Source organism: Mandrillus leucophaeus, unplaced genomic scaffold (genome assembly GCF_000951045.1).
Source record: "Mandrillus leucophaeus isolate KB7577 unplaced genomic scaffold, Mleu.le_1.0 Scaffold117, whole genome shotgun sequence".
NCBI lineage: Eukaryota > Metazoa > Chordata > Mammalia > Primates > Cercopithecidae > Mandrillus > Mandrillus leucophaeus.
This window is the reverse complement of record NW_012099987.1, coordinates 821,489-840,471: the sequence shown is the minus strand read 5'-3', so window position 1 is coordinate 840,471 and position 18,983 is coordinate 821,489. Positions and strand designations below refer to the sequence as shown.

Sequence of the window (18,983 nt, the reverse complement as noted above, 5' to 3'; positions counted from 1 at the left end):
GTGTTAGCCAGGATGGTCTCGATCTCCTGACCTCGTGACCCGCCCGTCTCGGCCTCCCAAAGTGCTGGGATTACAGGCTTGAGCCACCGCGCCCGGCCAATAGCTTTAATTTCAATCCTTTTAATCATTCCTCTTAACTCAGATAATCACAGATAGACTATATCCCCCACTTACTACAATCTCCATGAGGGTACTAACTGAATCCCCAGTGCCTAACACATAGTAAGCACCAAATAATGTTTGAATGAATATCTTTGACAAATGAGTCTATGCCAGCCTTATTTTCATTTCATGAGGCAACAGTATAGGAGGAGCATTGGATTAGGATCTCAGTCCTGCCATTTCCTTACCAGCTACACAGACTTGGGCAAATCCCTTGGCATTTCTAGGCCCGTTTCTTCAACTACAAAGTGAGAAATAGTATCTTTGGCTTTGTATACGAAAGTGCTCTACAACTGTAGAGTACAATAAAGATTTGAGATTATTTTTGGGGATGGTGAGTGGACTTAAAAATTTGCTGGTGATGGCTATAACATTTCTAAAGATGTTAAGCTAATCTATCTTTTTAAAATGTCTATGAAGCAAAATAATGTTCCTGCACAAAATGGATTTAAAGGTCTCTTGCATCGTGGAGGTCACCTCATCCTGATTTCATCTGACTGTTAATAAGATTTGCAAAACTGTATTTGTCTCAGAAAACAACCAATTTTTGGTTTGGGGGGCCTTGAACTTGAAAGCAGTTATCAGGAGCCTTGTGGTTATTTAGATCGTAATAGGGTAAAGGGAACAAGGTGAATACTTCATTTTAAGATAAGGTTGTGGCCTGGCGCAGTGGCTCACGCCTGTAATCTCAGCACTTTGGGAGGCCGAGGTGGGCAGATCACTTGAGGTCAGGAGTTTGAGACCAGCCTGACCAACATGGTGAAACCCTGTCTCTACTAAAAATACAAAAAATTATCCAGGCATGGTAGTGGGCACCTGTAATCTCAGCTACTTGGGAGGCTGAGGCAGGAGAATCATGTGAGCCTGGGAGGCAGGCGGAGGTTGCAGTGAGCTGAGATTGCACCACTGCACTCCAGCCTGGGTGACAGAGCGAGAGTCTGTCTCAAAAAAAGGTAATGTTGTCTCTTCTTTTCCAAACATTTTACTGCCTTTTAAATCCAGCCTTATGATCATGCTCCAGGGTTATTGCAATGGCACCTACCTGGGGCTCCCTGCTTTTGATCCCCACTCCTGCCTCCCACACCATCCTGCACACTCCTTCGGGATCAGTGGATCTGAACTTTCTTTAACCGACACCACCTGAGGGAGGAATATGGCCACTTCCAGTAGTAATTATGGTTCATTACATCAGTGAACTTTTCCCTGAATGAGGCCAGGGTGTACATTCATGTTTAGTCTGAAAAAGACAAAAGTTTCCCTTTGGTTCTGATTATTTGCCCACCTTCCTCACATATATACACATAGCATATACACACAGTATACACAGCTATGGAGAATCACTTCACTAGATTAATCTTTCTATAACATGGCATTATGTTGCTTCCTTACTCAGAAACCTCCATGACTTCCCACTTCCCGTAAAATAACATCCAACTTCTTAGCTGGCCAGTCAAATCTCCTATTTGATCCAACTCAGTGTTCCTGGCTCTTTTAGCATTACTCTCTACTTGACCCTCTGCTTTGGCCGAACTCATCTACTCGTCGTCCTCAAGATATGCCCTGTATTTTTCCCAAGTTTGTATTTGCTTTTCTTTCTGACTCTATAGTTCCTTTTTCTTTCTGCATTTTGAAATACCTGTATTTTCCATGAGTGTTTTCTTGCTCATCTATTGGAAGTAAGCCCATCCTCAGAAGTTCTAAAGCATTTTGTTTGAGTCACCCTCTTAGAACCTATAGGATTTCTTATATTGTTGTTAGTTTATGTAAACATCATATCTTTCCAGGTAAATTGTCAACACTATGAAAGGATGGACCATATCTTTGTTTCCCCATGGTGCTTAGTATCTATTGGTACAGCCAGGCCTGGTGGCTCATCCTGTAATCCCAGCACTTTGGAAGGCCAGGGCAGGAGGATTGCATGAGCCCAGGAGTTCGAGACCAATCCTGGCAACATAGCGAGACCCAGTCTTTACAAAACATAGTAAAATTAGCTGGGTGTGGTGGCGCATGCCTGTAGTACCAGCTACTTGGGAGGCTGAGGTGGGAGGATTGCTTGAGCCCAGGAGTTCGAGGCTGCAGTGAGCTGTGATCATGCTACTGTACTGCAGCCAGGGCAACAGAGTGAGATCCTGTCTCCAAAATAAAATAAAATTAAAAAAAAAGTATCTACTGATAATGATCATCAGTAAATTATGTTTTTAGTCAAAGTCTGTGCAGCATACTGGAGTGGGGAAAAAACACCAGGAATAGGAGTCTGCAGTCTACTCTCGGCTCTGCAAGCTGGCGCTCTGGCTTTTTGCTACTCTTTTACCTCTGAGGATCGAAATTTCCTCATGGGATTAGGTCAGATGGTCTGTAGGTTTCCTTTGACATCTGAAATTGTAATAGAAATCTAAATACCTTTAAGCTCTTTTAGGTGTAATATATCATCTATGATGGTAGAAATTTTAGGCAAAAATTCTACTTAGCCTATATTTATCATCACTACCGCCAATATCTTTGCACCGAAGTGAGAGATAAAATGTTAACTTTCTCTTATTCATTTAAGCCATGAAAAAATAGCTAGATAGATGTTTTGCCATCTCAGTTCACCTTCTTTCTTAGCTTAACTTTAACTTTTATTTCATTTATAAAGATACAAATAACTGCATTTTACATGAGGCAAATATCTCTTCCATGTGGTTTCAGGGTATGAGTTCTGAAGGAAATGTTAAAATAGCTCTTGGAAGCGTTAGGGTTTGAAGATTTCAGATCAGAGGTGGAAAGTGGCCCATAGACCAGCAGCACCAGCATCACCTGTTTCAGAGCAATGCTTTTCAGACTCTAATATGCATACACATTACCTGGAGATCTTGTTAACATGAAGATTTTCATTCAGGTCTGGGGAGTGGCCTGAGAGTCCGCATTTCTGAGAAGCTCCCAGGTGATCCCTGAGCTACTAATGTGTGCACCCCACTTTGAATAAGAAGGATCTAGGAGATGCGTGGAGAGTGAGTAGTCTGAAAGGCCCCAGAATTGAGAGCTACATTCATGCTGACTTTTCAGGAGCTGAAAAGTCAGATAATTAAGATGTTATCCATTATCACAGAGGATAAAGGTCAAGTTCATTTAACGTGGAATCCTCATTTGCTTTCAATGATGCAAGTATTGTAACCTCTTTTACTCTGTACAAATGACCATTAATTATACGAAGAATGAAACTGGCAAGGGGCATGTTTCCCAATGTTCTTTTTTCAATTTAGCACCTGAGTAGTAAAGCAGACAGAGTGTTGTCAATCACCTGCCATCCTCTGGGCAGGGGACAGCATCACAGCCCTTTTCCTACATCTCTCTACTGGTTCTAAAGTGCCATAAAGAGAAGACTGCAGGAGTTTGGGTAGATTTATACATTGCTATCATAGAAATTATAGAATTGTTCCAGAAAATACCCTTTTTAAGTATCTAAAATCTTGAATGGAGGAATTATAAGGCTTAAGCAATAAAATGCAACAAATCTATGAACTTGAGAGATAGTAACATTGTTAGGACTGGTCAGTTGAAGTTTAGAGGAAACAGGAAGATTTGGGAAGGACAGATCAAATAATTGTCATAATTGTCTCTAATTGTTCCATGTTCCTATGGAAATAGTGCAATTCTGTTAGAGACTCATTTGATATGGGGCAGACATGAGCATTATCGAGCTTCCTATTTTCTTTTCTTTTTTTTTGAGATGGAGTTTCGCTCTTATTGCCCAGGCTAGAGTGCAGTGGTGTGACCTCGGCTCACTGCAACCTCTGCCTCCCAGGTTCAAGCGATTCTTCTGATTACAGGTGCCTGCCACCATGCCTGGCTAATTTTTTGTATTTTTAGTAGAGACGGGTTTCACCATGTTGGCCAGGCTGGTCTCAGACTTCTGACCTCAGGTGATCCACCTGCCTCGGCCTCCCTAAGTGCTGGGATTACAGGCCTGAGCCACCACGCCTGGCTGAGCTTCCTATTTTCATCACAAATTGCTGATCATACACATTCTTGGCCATCAGTGACTTGAAACTGACTGGCATTCATTGACCATATTCTTATCTCAGATCTTCCTATTAAAACAATAATTCAGTTAGTTTGTGAATAAATTAAGAAGTGATGGAAATCAGAATTGTTATTTCTGGAGATGGAGTATTGATTGGGAGCCTTCTGGGGAAATATTCTGTAACTTGATCTAAGTAGTGGTAATATAAGTATATAAATTTGTAAAAATTCTTTGAGTTTGCACTTAAGATTTGTACCCTGTATATTATGCTTCAATTAAAATATTTTTTAAAATTAGTTACTTGGCATATTTTTCTTTTATCTAAACTTCCCTTTTCTTTTAAAAAACATTTTAGCAAAATTAAACTATTTCCAGAAGCTTCAAAAGGTCAATGCAACCAACTTCCAGGCCCTGGCTGCAGAGTTTGGAGGCGAATCATTCACTTCAACATTTCAAACTCAATCACCACCGTCTTTCTACAGGGTGAGCCTGGGGAAGGGGATGGGATTGTTTGGTTTGGTTTTCACTCATAGCAGACAGCTGACAGGGTATCTTTGCAGCACTACCCTGCAGCTAGCTAAGCCATTGTCAGCTCTTTGGAGGGCAGTACTGTCCACGTAATCATGCCCTTGAGTTAACCTTGTTTCTACTCTTTCTTTTCTGTTGTCGTCTAGTCCAGTCTCACTATGAACCAATTTTCTTTTATATTTTATTCAGGCTGGGGACCCCATTCTTACTTACTTCCCCAAGTGGTCTGTAATAAGCTTGCTGAGACAACCTGCAGGAGTTGGAGCTGCGGGACTCTGTGCTGAAAGCAATCCTGCAGGTGAATCGGGAGCAAAAGTACCAACCTTTTCATTCAGTTTAAAACAGGCTTTCTCACGTACCACTCTGTTAACTATTTGTGTTTAAGGTTTCCTAGAGAGTAAAAGCACAACTTGCACTCGTTTTTTCAAGAACCTGGCTAGTAGCTGTACCTTGGATTCAGCCCTCAATGCTGCCTCTTACTATAACTTCACAGTCTTAAAGGTAGGTGTCCTTTCTCTCCCTACACTGTCACTACGATGAAGTTGAAGCGAACACGCTTCTCACTGTTGTGGGTTGTGGAAAGAGCATTGAACTAGAAGTCAGAATCCCCAGGAGCCGTGTAAAAGACAGAGGGCTTGGAAACCATATCTGAAGACAAATGCAATAACTGGGGATATATATCCAGGATAAGAGATCATCACCCTTCTCACTAATGGGATCGGCTTGTGAGGGTGGAAGGGGGAAAACTCCTATTTCACCAAACTTCTTGCTTTTGCTATTCAGTAGAGCTCTGTCAGAGTAGACAGGCTTCACAGTCTATACCCTCCTGTCTGGCTCCACTTCCTGGCATTTTAATGTAAAGAAGAGTCAGGTGGAATAGAGGAAGTAAATCATTCTAATATTTTGACTTCTCCCCTCCCCCTAAAAAAACCAGTCTATTGTTAGTAGTGTGAAACCATAAGCTCCTGGTGATTTTTGATAAGGTAGATGCACACTCATGTCCCTGCTGTTCTCCTAGGTTCCAAGAGGCATGACTGATCCACAGAATATGGAGGTATGATGCTGTTGTACCAGGAAAAAGCAAAAAGAATATTTGGCTCCTCTGCATCTGAGGCAATTTTAGTCTAAGTTGTACTATTGAAAGATAAATGTAAGCGTGATATAGCAAACAATTAAGTAGATCTAAAATGGTGCTTTTGCAAGTACGTTCTATACAATTAATAGCCTCATATGAAACCAGGATCCATAAAGTGTTAGATAGGTTTGTAAACATTGGGTTAAATAAACTATATTTAGGGTGGGCTTCTTAATTTTTTTTAGAGACAGGGTCTTGCTCTGTCACCCAGGCTGAAGTGCAGTGGCACGGTCACGGTTCACTGCAGCCTAAACCTCCTGGGCTCAGCTAATCCTTCTACCTCAGCCTCCCAAGTAGCTGGGACTATAGACATGTGCCACCACGCCCAGCTAATGTTTTGCTATTTTGTAGAGATGGGGATCTCGCTATGTTGTCCAGACTGGTCTTGAACTGCTGGCCTCAAACAATTCTCCTGACTTGGCTTCCCAAAGTATTGGGATTACAGGCATGAGCCATCTCACCCCACCTGGAGTCTTTAATTTGCTAGAGGGCCTTATTAATCTTTAAGGGGAATACTGAATATAGTATTTCTCACAATTATTTGACTATGGAACCCTTGTTTTATATTTAATAGAACTAGTGTTCTGAGAAATAAGTTTTAAGAAGTGCTGGTTTAGAAAGACTTTTGAATTTAAGTTGTTGGCTGGTGATGGAAGAAGAGAGAAAGAGGGTGGTCAAGGGGAAGGAAAAATACTTACCTTAGCATGATATCTATTAATAGATACAAGACAAAATACCGCCTTCAGTTTTAGTTAACTGTTTGCTTCTTTTCATTGCTAGTTCCAGGTTCCTGTAATACTTACCTCACAGGCTAATGCTCCTCTGTTGGCTGGAAACACTTGTCAGAATGTAGTTTCCCAGGTAGGGATACTGACCTCAGGTTCTGGACTGATGTATGTTGATCAACACTGCCAGAGGTGCCTCATCTTCCATTAAGTGTCAGACTGACCCCACTGAATTTTGTCTGCATTCTCTAACAATGTTGGGAATGCAAACTTGTTGCATTGGTAGATTCTTGGTTGTAATCCTTGTTAAAAGTAGCATACTGTGAATTTCAACAATTCCCAACAATTTTGAAATTAAACTTGTCAATAATTGAGCCCGTTATCCTCCCTACCACATTTCAGTTATTTCCATCACCACATCCTCCAGTATTTCAGGTCCAGGACATTAAAATTATTTCTGACACCTCTTCCGTTGCCCGCCTGCAGTCTGTTACTGATTCTTACTGACTGACCACATCTTCTCTTGACACAGTCAGTATCATCTGAAAGTCTGAAGTAGATTAATCAACTTCTGTTCCTCTCTTCTCTAAACAATCTAAGCTAAAAAAGTAAGAATTTTCTTAAGGCATCTTCTTAAAGACTATGCTCAGAAATTTAAGGTTACTTTCAATTGTTGTATCCCCAGCAACTATCTTTATTCTGAAATATTGTGAGAGCCAAGTAAATCAGATTTCTGTTTCATGCTCACCTCTGCCTGTTTCTGCTTGCCTTCCTCTGCCCGTAATCAACTTATTTTTTCTACCCTTTCAATTCCTACCATAAACTCACCTACCCATAAACCCTTTTAAAGGGCTCTATCCAATTTCTTTTTCATATACAAATATAATATGAAATCATCTTTATCTTTCATAGTATTTGTGTTTGGCATTTTTAACATTACTGTTTCAGTCTACCTCATTTAGTTATAAAAACACCCTTGAAGACAGAAAATTTTCTGTCCTGAACATATTTGGCCCAATAACTATTTTTTATTAATTGATTCTTTTTTCATTTCAGGTCACCTATGAGATAGAGACCAATGGGACTTTTGGAATCCAGAAGGTTTCTGTCAGTTTGGGACAAACCAACCTGACTGTTGAGCCAGGCGCTTCCTTACAGCAACACTTCGTCCTTCATTTCAGGGTTAGGGCCCTTTTCTCATAGGGGATTTAGAGGGGAAGAAATATCGGGTTAGAAATAGTTCCTTTGCTTTTCTAATACATGTGAAATAGAATAAGAATATGAAGCCTAGTTCATTCTGTCGATTGAGGCCTCAACATTTAATATTCCATAGTTTTACTACAAGTTGTAGTATTATGTGGCCCCCAACAAAGCAGGACTTCAATCTCAAATCAAAACTTTTTTTATAGTCATTTTGAATCATAAATTCAGCCAACACCTACAAAAATTCTTTAACTAGCTTTTCTCATATTTCTGGGCAGTCAGCATTTTATTCATTTCCCACTTAATCTGAGTGTTCAGTCTTAATCACCGCCATTTTGGCTTTCTGCTACTTCTTTCCTCTTTTTGAACCCAGCATAGATTTTCTCAACTCTACCCTCAGGTGATCAACCAACTGCTGTGTCTCTCAGAACTCATCTCTGGAACATCTATAGTTAATTAAAATATGTATTTTTAAAATTACATTTAAAATCTTCAGATTTTAACCAGGCTGTGTTATTATTGCTAAATTGCTAGTAATTTTTGAGAAACAGGGTTAAGGGATCCTTAGTAGATTCTTCGTTGTAATCCTTGGTAAAAGCAGCATATTGTGAATTTCAATATTCAGATCATGAAGGATTTATTTTAGTGAGTTAAGAAAAGTGAAAGAAGCAAAATGCTACACTGTGGAAAGAAGCCAGAGCGTTCAGTGTAGTTCACTTATTGCATTGTGTTGCCTTAAGGAAGGGTATGGTGAAGCCAAGCAGTGGGAGGTGGGAAAGCATGCCTACCTCCATAATTGACTTCTCTTCACTCTTTCTGCAGGCTTTTCAACAGAGCACAGCAGCTTCTATCACCAGTCCTAGAAGTGGGAATCCTGGCTATATAGTTGGGAAGCCACTCTTGGCTCTGACTGGTGATGTAAGTTATTCAGTATCCTTTTTAGAGCTGGGTGGCCTGTTGCAACCTAATGAGAAAAGTGGCAAAGGCTTTCAAACTTATGTTAGACTAGCCAAAGGTGAGATTTTTTTTGTTTGTTTTAATGAGGTACTTATGTACTAATATATGGTTAATCATTTTTGGAATCGTAGTTGTCTCTCTGTGATTTTTTGAGAAAAAAACAAATTTGTGACTTGCACATTATGATAGTAATACAAAATAAATAGCATTAAGGGAGAATGAGAACATACATTTTACAATGCTGCCTCCTTTTTTTTTCTGTTATGATGTCCTTGATCATCACTTTTCCACTTTGGATGACCCTCTTACGGAGCCAGGGTAATGGAAGTTGCTCTGTTAACAGACATGAGGTACAGTTTGGAGTGAATGCAATATCTGGATGCAAGCTCAGGTAGTTCTTTGCTTCCACATCATTTCCTGCAATTTCACTGGGAATATGTAGGGAATATGCTGATATGGTAACTTTCATATTTTGAATGACTTCGGAAGATGCTAAATCAGGAATAGTGTTTTACTCTAGATAGTGTTAATATTGCTAAGAGTTTTCTGGCAGTCGTTAATACCTACTAAGGATTATACCCTCTGGTCTATTTTATAATATTTCCAATGTTTGGTTTAATATACAGTACTAATATGGGTATATTATTATGTTAGCGTCAGACTTCGGCCTCCATGGTGTTTAATTACAGGTTGAAGAAGGCAGACTGCAGCCACTTGCAGCAGGAGATTTATCAGACTCTTCATGGAAGGCCCAGACCGCAGCATGTTGCCATCTTTGGTAATGCTGACCCAGCCCAGAAAGGAGGGTGGACCAGGATCCTCAACAGGCACTGCAACATTTCAGTAAGGAGAGAAATACACTTTCTGTTGAAGACTCATTTTTACCCCTTTGTAAATCATGGATAGTAAGATTAAAACCAGCCTTGTCTCCATAGATAATGTGTCATAGAAGGAAGAGTATAAGAAATCATGCCCACTCAAAGCCCCTTTTTTTTTTTTTTTTTTTTTTTTTTGAGATGGAGTCTCACTCTGTTGCCCTGGCTAGAGTGCAGTTGCGTGACCTCAGTTCACTGCAACCTCCACCTCCTGGGTCCAAGGGATTCTCCTGCCTCACTCAGCCTCCCCAGTAGCTGGGACTACCAGGCGCCTGCCACCACACCTGGCTGATTTTTGTATTTTTAGTAGAGATGAGGTTTCAACATATTGGGCAGGCTGATCTTGAACTCCTGACCTTGTGATCCACCTGCCTTGGCCTCCCAAAGTGCTGGGATTACAGGCGTGGGCCACCGTGCCTGGCCTTTTTTTGTTTGTTTGTTTTTTGTTTTTTTTAAGACAGGATCTTGCTCTATTACCTAGGCTGGAGTGCAGTGGCATGATCATGGCTCATTGCAGTCTCAATTTTCTGGGCTCAAGCGATCCTCCCACCTCAGTCCCTCGAGTAGCTGGGACCGCAGGCATATGCCACCATGCCTAGATAATTTTTTGATTTTTTTGTAGAGACAAGGTCTCACTATGTTGTTCAGACTGGTCTCAAACTCCTGGGCTCAAGTGATCCTCCTGCTTGGCCTCCCAAAGTGCTGGGATTACAGGCATAAGCCACTGTTCCCAGCCTGAAGTAATTTCAGGTTAGGTTTAAAATACCTAATGTATTTTCGTTACTTAGAAAAAAATTTGAAGGCAGATAATCTACAGATTTCTGTTGTTCAAAAATCTCATCATGTATTTCAAATATTTTATATTCTTGAATATTTGGTCAGCACAGACTTTCATGAGGTTAAAATTGTGCTCTTTCTGTTGTAATTATAAAAATTTATATTTTTACAATCATTTGCATGAAAATGCATTATCTGGTTAAAAATCAAAACCATATAGAATGATATGCCTTTCTGCATCTTGCAATTAGTCCTCCTGGAGTACTGCATTAGGTATACCATGTTTCTATTCTAGAAACTTTCGAGGTTCTCTGATGGCTTCCAAACAGACTACTTGGATGCACTTCATAATCTAACCCTTAGGTATCATCTTCTTTGACTTTACACTGCTTCTGTGTTCAAGTCCTTTACTTTAGCCACATGATCTGCTCAAGCCAGTTACTCAGTAACTTATCTAAATTAATCAATGAAGCCAAGTGCCGTGGCTCACACCTGTAATCTCAGCACTTTGGAAGGCTGAGGCAGGCACATCACTTGAGGTCAGGAGTTCGAGACCAGACTGACCAACATTTTGACCAAAATACAAAAATTAGCCAGATGTAGTAGCAGGCATCTCAGCTACTGGGGAGGCTGAGGCAGGAGAATCGCTTGAATCCAGGAGGCAGAGGTTGCAGTGAACTGAAATCACACCACTGTACTCCAGCCTGGGCAACAGAGCGAGACTCCATCTCAAAAAAAAAAAAAAAAAGATCGAAGGTCAGGCATGGTGGCTTACGCCTGTAATCCCAGCACTTTGGAAGGCCGAGGTGGGTGAATCACAACGTGAGGAGTTCAAGACCAGCCTGGCCAACATGGTGAAACCTTGTCTGTACTAAAAATACAAAAAAAAAAAAATTAGATGTAGTGGTGGATGCCTGTAATCCCAGCTACTCGGGAGGCTGAGGCAGGAGAATCGCTTGAACTTGGGAGGCAGAGGTTGCAGTGAGCCGAGACTGCGCCCCTGCACTCCAGCTGGGTGACAGTGTGAGACTTTGTCTAAAAAAAAAAAGATCAGGAATAATAACATAGTCTTATTGTGAACTTTTGTGTTTTTCCACTAAGCTACTTTGCCCTCCTTATTACTGAATAATGCTTGAGAAACAACGGCTTAATGCATGGTGATTGACTATAGGCAACCATCAGGCAATTCAAGCAGATGCTTCTTTACCCTTCTGCAGGCTATCAACTGTACTTCCTGCTGTCTCATACCAGTTTCCCTGGAGATCCAGGTATTGTGGGCATATGTAGGTCTCCTGTCTAACCCGCAAGCTCATGTATCAGGAGTTCGATTCCTATACCAGTGCCAGTCCATACAGGTAAGTCATGGCTCATAAAGGACCACTAAGCCTTGCAAAGCCTAGATTGTTTTATCAGCCATTTGTTAATCAAATCATTTTTTACCTTCCAAAAGTCAATTTATGTTAGCAACCAATGTTTGTTTAAAGTGGGCTGACATAATTAATTGTCAAGTCTATGCGCCCTGACTGATTACTGAAATTAACGTGTTGTCATGAATACAGCTTATATCCTTTTTTTTAAAAAAAAATCTGACCCCAGATTATAGTACAGGTTAATTTTTTTTCAGTAATCCCACCATTATTACTATTCTGATTGATTCAACCACAGAAAACACCTTCCATAATTGTTCAGTCTGTCAGCCACACAGTTATATGAGTCCCTGAGTCTGTTGATTGTGATTAAAGTTACCGCTGTGACTAGTTTATAGTCACCAGTTCTTAATTGTATCTGCCCCATTAAATGAACACTTTTAATCTGTAGCAAACATATACCTATTGTTTATTATGTGCCTTAGGAGAGCTTTAGCATCTGCCTTGGTGTTTGAACCAATCCTTAGCTATAGAAGTTTAAAAACACGGTATTTTCATTTTACTTAGAAATGACTAGGTCCTAGTGAAATTATTCACATATAAACTGGCATGCCAATTTAGTAACTTATAATGAAAATCAAACAGATTTAAATTCTTACCTTGCACTGTACTTACATCCCAGAAATGAAGTAAACTTGAGACTACATTTAGGTCAGAAGTAAAATACCTTTAAGTCTCCCTCACAACAGGGTTGGGCAAGTTACTTCTCTTTACCTAGAAATGGGGTCAACACTCAGGTTACCAGAAACTGTATTAATGAGAACATTCAATTACATTTTTTAGTTCCTGTGTTGTTTGGAAAGATACCCACAGGACCATTATACCTGTAATCCCAGCACTTTGAGAAGCTGAGGTGGGCAGATCACTTGAGGTCAGGAGTTTGACACCAGCCTGGCCAACATGGTGAAACCCCATCTCTACTAAAAACACAAAAATTTGCTGGTCATGGTGACGCATGCCTGTAGTCCCAGCTACTTTGGAGGATGAGTCATGAGAATTGCTTGAACCCAGGAGGCGGAGGTTGCAGTGAGTCGAGATAACGCCACTGCACTCCAGCCTGGGTGACAGAGCAAGACTCCATCTTAAAAATAAAAAAAATTAAAAAAAATAAAAAAAAGATTTGAACAGATACTTCACAAATGGAGATAAATAATTGATCAATAAACATGGAAAGGTATTCAACATCATTAATCATTAGAGATATGCAAATTAAAACCGTGCACTACTACTTCATGCCCACAAGAATGGCTAAAAGAAAAAAAAGACTGACAATCATGTTCCAAGAACGTAGAATAACTGGAATTCTCATACATTGCTAGTAGAAATGAAAATTGGTCTAAACTTTTACAAATGCATCTTCCGTATGAATCCGCAATTTTACTCCTAGGTGTTTACCCAAGAAACATTAAAACATATGCCCCAAAAAAGGCTTGTGCAAGAAAGTTTATAACAGCCCTGTTCATACTCACTCAAAACTGGAAACAACCCGAATATCCATCTTGAGGAGAATGGGCAAATTACAATACATTCACACAATGGAATACTACTTAGCAGTAAAACAGAATGAATTACTGATACACAAAACAACATAGATGAATGAATGTCAGAAACATTTATCTTTAGGGAAAGAAGCCAGACACACACACACACACACACAAGTAATAATAATAATTAATCTTTAATGATAAAAGTCAGAAAGTGGCTACTTCTGGGAAAGGGACACGAAGGAGCTCTGAAATGATGGACAAAGTCCAGACCTTGCTTTGGGTATTGGCTATAAAGCATATATAATTGGCAAAACTCATTGAACTAAATACTTAAGATGTATATATTTTATTGTTTATAAATTGTACCTCAATAAAAATATTAAAACCAAACAAAAAGACATTTAAGAAAACATGAGAGGCCGGGCACAGTGGCTCACACCTGTAATCCCAGCACTTTGGGAGGCCGAGGCGGGCAGATCACTGAGGTCGGGAGTTTGAGACCAGCCTCCCGGCGAAACCCTGCCTCTACTAAAAAAAATACAAAAATTAGCTGGGCAAGGTGGCACACGCCTGAGTCTATAATATATGTGTCTGATAAAGTTCTTGTATATGTAAAATAAGGAACACTTACAGCTAATTAATGAGTTACACACTTGTACCAAAGATGAATTTGTTATAATTGATAGTCTGAATGCAGCTACAAAAACACACCTAAAAGATAGTATCCACAACTTTTTCTTTAATAGTTTTTATCTGTACCGATTTTACATAGGGTATTAACATATAATGGTTTAAAAACTGTGATCATACAGATGTAATATATTGGGTGTACTTCTTATTACCAAAGCCTAACGTAACCTAATCCAAGCTCTTCATGCTGTTAAAAAGTAAATCTTATTTTGGTACAAAGGATTTTATTGTACTGTAGATTGAATTGAAGCAAATAACCACCTGAACTTTACAAAGTGTTAAAACAAAATTGCTGGTGGTAATTTCTTAAGTAAACATCATGAAATATTATAGCTTAAAGTAGAAATAAAGTAAGTCAACCATACATAACAGAACTGGACCCACAGTAAATGAAATGTATTGACTGGGCTATGTATCTTTTGTCTGTCTTGATAAAAGAAATGAGGTGACCAGATTTTGAGGGAGTTATTTTTCCCCAATGCTCTTCCTGTTGCACACACTAAATAAACAGTGAATTGTCTAATTTTGCATATCTATAACTTTTAAAACACAAATGGGAAAACTTTAGACTTGAGAATCAAAATAAAACACACTGAATATACTCAAAGAACCTTGTTCTTCATGTGATACTAAAACTCAAAATCTAAAACGGATCAATAGGCTGGTGCAGTGGCTCACACCTGTAATCTCAGCACTTTGGGAGACTGAGGTGGGAGGGCCACTTGAGCCTAGGAATTCAAGACCAGCCCAGGCAACATAGTGAGACCCTATCTGTACAAAACATCAAAAAATTAGCTGGGCCCAGTGGCATGCACCTGTAGTCCTAGCTACTGGCGAGGCAGAGGTGGGAGGATTGCTTGATTCTAAGAGGTCGAGGGTGCAGTGAGCCATGTTTGTACCACTGCACTCCAGCTTGGGTGACAGAGTGAGACCCTGTCTCAAAAAATAAAATAGGCCAGGCGTGATGGCTCGTACTTGTAATCCCAGCATTTTGGGAGGCCGAGGTGGGTGGATTGCCTGAGTCCAGGAATTTGAGACCAGCCTGGGTAACATGGCGAAACCCCATCTCTACTAAAAAAAGAAAATACAAAAAATTAGCTGCACGAGGTAGCACATGCCTGAACCTCAGCTACTCGGGAGGCTGAGGTGGGAGAATCACCTGAGCCAGGAGAGGTCAGGGCTGGAGTGAGCCAAGATTGCACCACTGCACTCCAGCCTGGGCAATCGGAGTGAGACTCTGTCTTAATAAATAAATAAAAATAAAATAGGTCAGTAACATTTAGTATTACCTGGTTACCTAGTAAGTGCAATTTAAGCTTCTTTTAATTGGACTATCTACTAGGCTGCATTTACTCCAAACTTCTATACAATTATGGAAGCAATTTTAAAAATAAATGCAGAATAAGCATTTCATTTGAAATATTTGTTAATAAATATATTAATTAATTAAGCACAACCATTAAGATCCTAATTACCATGTGATGGGAAGGAAAAAGGATCAAATAGATCTGTAATTGCTAACTCTTAAATAGCTGTGACATACTTTCTACTTTGTGATTTGTTAATCTCTTATTATGTTAGTTCCCTACCTCCAAAAAAATATCTCCACTCATTTGTTTAAAAAAAAGTCTTTATTGAGTGCTTACTCTGTGCCAAGTACCATGCCTGGAACTAGGTATAGACAGGTGAAGCGGACAGACATCATCCATAGAAGGTGTGAGGTCTGCTGAGGTGATCAGTTCTAATCTGTGTAGAAATTCACCAGCAGATACTGAAGGCCTGAACTTGGGTGGGAGTTTGGAGGGCTTTGAGAAGTGACAGAATTCAGATTTAGAGATGCCACAGATAAGACTTGACTGTGTAGATGTGGAGGTTGAGGGGGAAGGAGTCAAGGATCCATGTGTTATTTTGATAAATTCATACACTATATGATGATCAAATCAGTATTTAGGATACCCATCACCTTGAACATTTGTCATTTCTTTGTGGTTGGGAACATTTAAAATCTCCTCTTCTAGCTATTTTGAAATACACAATATATTGTTATTAATATAGTCGCCCTACTATGCCGTTGAACACTTAGTTATCCTTGACTTACCTATTTCTGAGATAATGTATTGACTTTCTATTTTTGTAGGTCAGTTCAGCTCTGTTATTTTCCTCCTACCCTTCCCACCACTCTCCCAGTGTATTTGCATCAAATTATTAAATCAGTATTCAATGTTTCATCATGATGTTTATGTAAATATGCATGCTGCAGCAAGTATTCAATTTTCTGAAATTAATAATTACCTATTTCACTCTTAGTTTTCTTTGAACTAATAGCTAACGCTTCTCACACTGTTCAACAGCTCTGTAAAATTTCTCTCAATGCAGTTTTTCAAACAGTTGAACGTGCCATATTATCTATCAGTTCCACATTTTCCTACATATTTTCTTCATGGAGACCCCCATAATCCCCATAACCTGATGTAGTGTGGACTAGTTGCTGCCCTGCAGTTGTCAAGGGACTTTCTTGTACTGCCAACTAGGGTATTATTCTTAACTTGTTTAGTTTACTGATTCACTGTTTACTGGAACTACTTCTTCCTTTTTCTTGGTTTATTCTCTTGTGTTTATGGAGTTTGAGTCTAATAATTTTGGGGGGAAGATGCATGTAAAGTATTTCTTTTTCTTTAGTTCACATTGTCTGAAAATATCTTTATTCAATCATCATCATCATCATTATGCTTAAATGATCATTTGTTTAGATGTAACATTCTAGATTGAAAATTCTTTTCTTTTCTTTTCTTTTTTTTTGAGACAGAGCCTCGCTCTGTCGCCCAGGCTGGAGTGCAGTGGCCGGATTCACTTAAAATTTTGAAGGCATTCTTTCTTCTAGTTTCCAATATTGCTGTTCAGAGGCCATTTTAAGATCTTTTTATTCTTGATAGTCTGAAGTTTTCACAAGTTTATACCTTGAGTAGATCTTTTCTTCATTGATTATACCAAAATTTTTACTCTGAAACTCAGTTCTGAGAATTTTCTATTATTATTACATGATTAATAATTTCCTTCCCGCTCTTTTCTCCGATCTCTTTTTTTTTTGGAACTCCTATTCATCTCTTAGGGTGTCGCTAGATTGAATCTCTATTTCTTTTTCTTTTCTCTTGTTGTCTATCTCCTTATCTTTTTGTTCTTCCTAAAAAAGATTCTCAACTTTATCTTTTAACCTTTTTACTGCATTTTTTATTTTGGCCATCAGATTTTTAATACCTAAGCTCTTCCTTATTCTGTTTCTTTTCATAATATCTTTCTTCATGTATCCCTGAAGATACTAACAACTTTGCATCTTCATCTTTCATTGTCTGTGTTTCCTCTGAGTTGTTTATTCTGTTCATTTGGTACGGTTTTCTCTTTATTGTGAGAAACTTTCCCCATGTTTGTCAATCTTCAACTCTCTATCCAAAATAAGAGTAAGCTGTTAAGCTGACTGAAAGCTCTGTGATTGTGGGTGACACTGACTGACTTGTGGCCTTCACTGTGGAGCAGTTATCCGTAAGCATTTTAGAGCTAAATTAGAGAAGGGATAATTCTCCATTTTTCATTCCATGCCTCACTCTGACCTCTATGCCCAATGTCCCTGAGTCCAGAAATTATCTGGCTTAAGTTGTTTAGTCTCTTGTTGAGGGGGAAAAGGAATAGTTGCCTGATTGCATTGAAGGGATATCATTTAGTAATGATTTTCCATCCATCCCTCACCCTTCCTCTGTTACCTCCTGTCACTGAGTCTTGAGAGTTCCACGGAGAAAATCTGCTTGTGTCTTGTCTCTGAAAACTTTCAGGCTTGGCCTTCTTTCCCTCTGTTAAACCTTGCTGCCATCTGCTTTCTGGTTTTGCATATTATGATGTCTCCCCATTCCAGTGAACATGGAGTTTTTGTATCTGTTTCTTGTTGGATTGGAATGGTTTGAAGACGTAGAGGGAGAAGACACGTCTTTATGCTGCTGTCTTCAAATCTAGTAGTAGCTCTTAATGAGCACATATTCTGGGTGCCTCTGAAAGAACAACTCAGTTTGAACAATGTTTGTCATGTGGGGTTTCTCTGCCACTGAAACACCACTATAAAGATATTAATATATATACTTGAGCAGACATTGGCCTAAAGGTTGCCTTCTTGGGTTAATAGTTACATTAGAGTTCAATTCTGGGTATGGGGTGACCTCAAGGCTACAGAAATTCCCTGATTTGGGAGTTCGAGGAGGCTAATGATACTCTTTTTCCCTGCCTAAGTTTGAAACCAATTAAAAGGAGTCAGATAAAGATAATCAGATATCAGTTTTATTACTAATTAACACTAGGTGGATATGATTTGGGTATATAGCAATGTTCAATACCACACTCTTCCATCATGAGATCACTATCCCAATTCCAACCACAGCTCCTTTGGGAATTCTCCTGGGACTGCTAGTGGGCAGTTTCAAATCTGCCCCCTCCTAAAAGCTCTGAAATAAGTTAGAATAACACATTGATTCAATCAACTTCTAGATGACACTGAACCCATAGCTGAAAAATCATTCCCTATTCCGTTTCCCATCCCAAAGTATTTCTCACCATTTCAGCCAGTATAGGTCACCAGGCATTTTGCAGTGAGTTTACATAACAATATTAACATGCTTCAATAATGTCAGCTGTGAAGATTTGCTCCAAAAATTGAATATATGTCCTCTCCCCATTATAAAATTCCTGAAGGAAAACTAAAGTCCTAATACTAAATCCTTTTGTAAGTTTAAGTCAAAAGAAAGTTTATTACTTATTCATAGGTAATAAGTTCTTATCCATTTTCTTTCTCTGATTAGTCTCAGCCAGTCTTCAATGCCTGGCCGGAGTTAGGAATCCCTCGGCAGCTTCAGCCTGGGCTGGCCATCCTTGTAATGTATATGGTTCTTTCGGTGCCTCAGAAGTTGTATTAATCCTATGCCAAGTCCCTCATGAACCTTACTATGTAAAAAAAAAAAAGAAAAAAAAAAAAAAA

At 39.3% G+C, this 18,983-nt stretch overlaps 1 protein-coding gene across 2 annotated transcripts in view; it reads left to right on the top strand.

The window, feature by feature from the left end:
• TCTN3 (tectonic family member 3) overlaps positions 1-18,983 on the top strand; it is a 24,011-nt gene that overhangs the window by 2,213 nt on the left and 2,815 nt on the right. Inside the window, exons 4-13 of one of the 2 annotated variants that reach the window (XM_011999925.1) lie at positions 4,521-4,648; positions 4,883-4,991; positions 5,079-5,194; positions 5,712-5,747; positions 6,609-6,689; positions 7,610-7,735; positions 8,579-8,685; positions 9,009-9,104; positions 9,403-9,556; positions 11,583-11,720. In XM_011999925.1, coding sequence (XP_011855315.1) covers positions 4,521-4,648; positions 4,883-4,991; positions 5,079-5,194; positions 5,712-5,747; positions 6,609-6,689; positions 7,610-7,735; positions 8,579-8,685; positions 9,009-9,104; positions 9,403-9,556; positions 11,583-11,720 — 1,091 coding nt within the window. The remainder of the gene's footprint in view (positions 1-4,520; positions 4,649-4,882; positions 4,992-5,078; positions 5,195-5,711; positions 5,748-6,608; positions 6,690-7,609; positions 7,736-8,578; positions 8,686-9,008; positions 9,105-9,402; positions 9,557-11,582; positions 11,721-18,983) is intronic. The other variant, XM_011999932.1, reaches the window with a different exon arrangement.